Consider the following 5,000-nt stretch of genomic DNA (forward strand, 5'->3'; position numbering starts at 1 on the left):
AGGGTTAGGGTTAGAGTCAGCCTGTACCTTGTAGATGTGCTTGCTGTCCTACTCCTGTGCAGGGTTTGGTAGTGAAGGAGTCTGATGACTCAAGTCAAGGCAGTATCATTCCAGACTCTGTGCTCAGCTTCAGCAGTGAAGGAGTCGATGACTCAAGTCAAGACAGTATCATTCCAGACTCTGTGCTCGGCTTCAGCAGTGAAGGAGTCTGGTGACTCAAGGCAGTATCATTCCAGACTCAAAATAATACGAAATATAATTGTCAAAAAGTTCACAGTTTTATATCAACCAATCTTTTGTAAGCCTGTGGTTTATAAAATCCCATTCATTTGAAAGTGGGGTCCAGTTGCATTCAAATGGCTTCCTGTTTTTCCATTCCCAGGTGTCGGAGTGCAGCGGTGAGAAGAGGAGACTGGAGCAGGCCCTGGCATCTGTGGAGCAGGATCTGGTACAGAAGTGAGTGTACTCTCTCTCTCTACGAGTTTCAGGACCATGGCTCTCAAACCGTGACTCAATCACAATTTGTGTTGCCTTAACCTGACGTAAGCAGCTTGCTCGTAGTGATAGTAAAGTACAGGATGTTACTGAGGTCTTCACAGCTGTGCAGCCAGCACTACACTTCAATCTATTAAGAGATCTGAACACCTAGCTGTGGAGCCGACAGCAAACCCTAACATAGAAGAAGCCTCATAAACCACAGGATAGCAATTGAGGACAACGTTGAAATGTCGAAATATTTGACTAGTTTATTTTACTATTGCTACATATCTTACAGCCATATAACATGTTTTATAGTTCTGGATGACAGCAGACATTCTAAGAAAATAATTTCATTGCCTAGCCAGTACTTGATCGCATATTAATGTTTTTTTACAATTTAGTCGTGCAGAATTTAATTGTTTTATATAAAATAAAATCAGCCAATAGAACTGCATTTTGTCCATGGCAGTCCAATCATAAGTGAGCGGAGGCGGGACATAAACAGTCAGAAGTCTTTAGTAGGTTTAACCAATGGGAGAGTCAAATATCTGCCCCTTGTTATGCAGGTGTTCAATTATGAGTGAGCAGAGGTGGGACATAATTGGGAGTTTAACCAATAGGAAAATCAACTATCTGCCCTGGTTTTGCAGCAGTCCAGTCATTAGTGAGCAGAGGCAGGACATAAATATGCTAGGGTACGCGGTGTAAGAATAGCGGACTTTTGAACGATATTGCTTATCATAGAGAGTGTTAATGAGAATTATATTGAGAACTTCAAAGTAATATTTTTGAATGGCTTTTTACAAATTAAAAAAAAAAAACATCAGACAATAGAGACATCATAGTCGATTTGGTTATGAATCAATTTTCAAGAAGAGCTTTCTGAGAAAAATTGGAGATTGTTAAAAAAGGGAGGTATACACCACAGATACCCGAGCTGGCACAGGAAGGGAAGGGATATACTCGCCACTTCCAACATTCATTGGCTTACCGGTAACTCTCAGTTATTTAAACAAGTATACTGCTGGAACTGTCTTTTGTTCAGTACAGAAAAGGCGATATGGAACAGCACTGGCTACAGCAATTTAGGATGTCAAACGAAGTCAGTACAAAAACATGAGCGTTCCCAAAGTCGCTTTCGAGCCACTGTAACGCTCAAAACTTTTGGACAAACCCGGATTGATGTTCAACTCGATGAGCAGAAGCGTAGGGATATAATACATCACAATGAGCAAGTAAGAGCTGGCATTCAAGGGCATGATGAAGGCACCTATTCCTCAAATAGAGGTAATTATGTGGAATTACTGTCTCTGATTTGTGACTACGACAGCATGTCAATCACTTGTCAATAGCCACAGTATACTCTGTTCCTCTAACAAGGTTCAGAACGGCTTCATCTCCTCGGTGCCTCAGGTTCTGCTAGATGCACAAGTAGAGGAAGCCAAGTCCGTAGCTAATGGTAGATTAAACAACCAGCTGTCTTGTGTTTTCAGGTGTGTGACTGACAGTGGCCTGAAAGAACAATTGTTCTGTGAAAATGTGGTACATTTACTAAAATAAAAATAATAAGATTGCTTTTAAAAAGACCAAATTCCAATTGGGCTTATTATTATTTTTTTAGATTCTATTGATTTATTAGTGTTTATTAGTGTTACTAATAACACTACTCTAGAAAATACTCTAGAAAATTTGTAGCAAAAGTTTTGCTTTTGTGGATGAGGAAAAAAGGTTACAAGAAATAGATGTCTAAATGATTTATTTCAGCATTTTTGTTTGCAAAACTCCAAACATGCTAATTCAAAAGTATTCATACCCTGACAAGGAAAATGAAATTAATAGCTAGTTGAGGCACCTTTAGCAATAATAACCTCTTTTAAACAATTAGGCTATTTGTCAATGAGCTTTTGGCATGATTCTTTATTGATTTTTGACTATTCTTCAATGCAAAATTGTTCCAGTTCATTCAAATTCCGAGGACTTCTCTTGTGCACAGCCTTCTTCAACTCATACCAAAGATTCTCAATCAGATTTAGATCGGGACTTTGACTAGGCCATTGCAGAACCTTCATTTTATTCTTTTTTAACCATTCTGAAGTATGATGTGTGTTTTGGATCGTTGTTGTGTTGTAACATCCAGTAGCGCTTTAAACCAAGTTTTGGGGGCTCCCGAGTGGCGCATCCAGTAAAGGCGCTCCTCGCAGGATGTGCCCTATAGCCTGGAGATCGCTGGTTTGAATCCAGGCTATGTCACAGCTGACCGTGACCGAGAGTTCCTAGGGGGCGGCACACAATTGGCTGAGCGCTGCCCGGGTAGGGAGGGCTTAGGTCGGCAGGGGAATCCACGGCTCACCGCGCATCAGCGACCCCTGTGGCCGATAGGGCGCCTGTGGCTCTGCAGCGGAGCCGCCAGATCTGTGTTGTCCTCCGGCACTATAGGTCTGGTAGCATTGCTGTGGATCTGCAGTGCGAAAAATGACGGCTTGGAAGGAGCACGTTTCGGAGGACGCGTGTTTCAGCCTCGGCGGGGGGGTTGCGAGCGGTGAGCCGGGGATACAGATAATAATTGGGCATGCTAAATTGGGGTGAAAAAAAAATAAAAAAAAAAATAAATAAAAAATAAATAAATAAATAAATACACCAAGTTTTGTAGCGGAGGGTTTTAGGTGATTGGCCAATATCTTTTGGTATGCTATGGAATCCATTTTATCATGTATTGGCTCTAAATTTCCTGTGCCACTAGAGGAAAAGCAGCCCCATAGAAGGATATTACCACCTCCATGTTTGACAGTAGGTATGGTGTTATTTTCTTTGTACGCCCCACCAGACTTTCTCCAAACGTAACGACTATCAGTGTGACCAAATAGCTCGATTTCTGTTTCATCACTCCACAAAACCATAGACCAGAACACATATCCATCATTCAAATACCGTTTTGCACACTTTAAGCGATTGTCCTTGTGACATTTTCCTAAGAGTGGCTTTTTCCTTGGCCTGCAACCATTGAGACCTTCACCATGCAATACTCGACCTATGGTTGAAATGGAAACCCCAGTCCCACTTGCAGCCAATTCACTTTGAATATCTTTGTCAGTCAATCTCGGATTGTTATTAACATTCCTCACAATTCTTCTACTTGTTCTTGGTGAAAGAACCTTCTTTCTTCCAGACCGAGGGAGCGTTGTGACAGTAGCAGATAGCTCTTTACTTTTTGCCATATTGACTTTATTGGTAATGACATAAATCATCACATGTCTAACCCTTTTATACTCTCTAAGAATGTTCACCTACAATCCAGAATTTTCTAGACTTTTCTAGAATTAGGTTCTGCATTATCATATTGAAATTTCTAGCACCTTGTAGACAATACTGTCATAACATCAGAGGGTATGGATACTTTTGAATTAGCATTTTTGGAGTTTTGCAAAAAAATTGCTGAAATAAATAATTATAGACATCTGTGACGGGGTACTCCCTGCCCCTGTGCATATTTATTATTATTTTGTATTTGTATTATTTATTATGTATTTTATATGACATAGTTTTGATTTGTTATTTGGCAGGACGAGCGAGGTGCCGTCTGCCATTATTTGTTATTGTTTTGTGTATTTTAAAATACCTCGTGAGAATGCGTGACTGTCGGCTAGTAATTATTGAATTGGCTGACAGTCCTGCATCTTTAGTAAACCCATGCAGAACATGACCGAGGGGTTAACAGGATAATTGATAGCTAATTAATCCCTCGGTCACCACTATAAAAGACCTGCAGCTTTGGCTGCACGGGGTTGGTGTGTTCACGAGGCGGAACGAGTCGGGAGGTAAAGAAAGTAAAACTAAAAAGGTTAAACAGTTGCTACGCGTGCTGGGTCTACACCAGCACGATACTTGTTTTGTTCCGTCTGTTTGTTTGTTTGTTTGTTTGTTTTGGCCCTCGTGCCGTTTTGTTTGGTTAGTGTTTTGTTTTGTGTAAACCTTCTATTTGATTTGTTAAAAGCTGAGCACCATTGCATCTCATTTTTGCCCCGCAATTGCCTGTGTGTTGTGCATTCATTTCCTGGCCTGACATCACCACATCCTTTTCACATATGGTGTCCTGCGTGGGATAACAGCGCCTCCATGAGCCAGGCCACAGATACTGCGGGTGCAGTTTATTTTTCTTTCTTTTTTTTTTTCAAGAAGAGTGTTTTTTGGATTTTTGAGTAATGGAGAGGGATGCATATATGGAGCTGATTAAGGGACTGGATTGTGGAGACCAGTCCATGCCGATGGCAGTGTATGCCCTGAGGCAGAGGGATGGGGACAGATGGGGGCCTGGCGGCGAGGACAGCCCAAGCACGCTGAAGGAGGTTGTGGAGATGGTCCTCTGCTACCTAGAGGCAGATATGGAGAGAACAGCAGCCCAGGTACCACTGTCTCCAGCGCGAGAGGGAGAAGCCCCTCCACTGCGTAGGGCTGCCGAGCCTGCAATACCTGGGGGTTGCCCGCTCACTATTTCATGTAACTTTCTTTCCTAATCCACAAAA

At 41.8% G+C, this 5,000-nt stretch overlaps 1 protein-coding gene across 1 annotated transcript in view; it reads left to right on the forward strand.

Moving 5' to 3' along the window:
* LOC117429768 (paramyosin-like) overlaps nt 1–5,000 on the forward strand; it is a gene marked incomplete in the record, with an annotated part of 95,155 nt that overhangs the window by 57,367 nt on the left and 32,788 nt on the right. The window contains 1 exon segment of the mRNA XM_058999168.1: nt 383–456. Coding sequence (XP_058855151.1) covers nt 383–456 — 74 coding nt within the window.

This window comes from Acipenser ruthenus, chromosome 24 (assembly GCF_902713425.1).
Source record: "Acipenser ruthenus chromosome 24, fAciRut3.2 maternal haplotype, whole genome shotgun sequence".
Taxonomy (NCBI): domain Eukaryota; kingdom Metazoa; phylum Chordata; class Actinopteri; order Acipenseriformes; family Acipenseridae; genus Acipenser; species Acipenser ruthenus.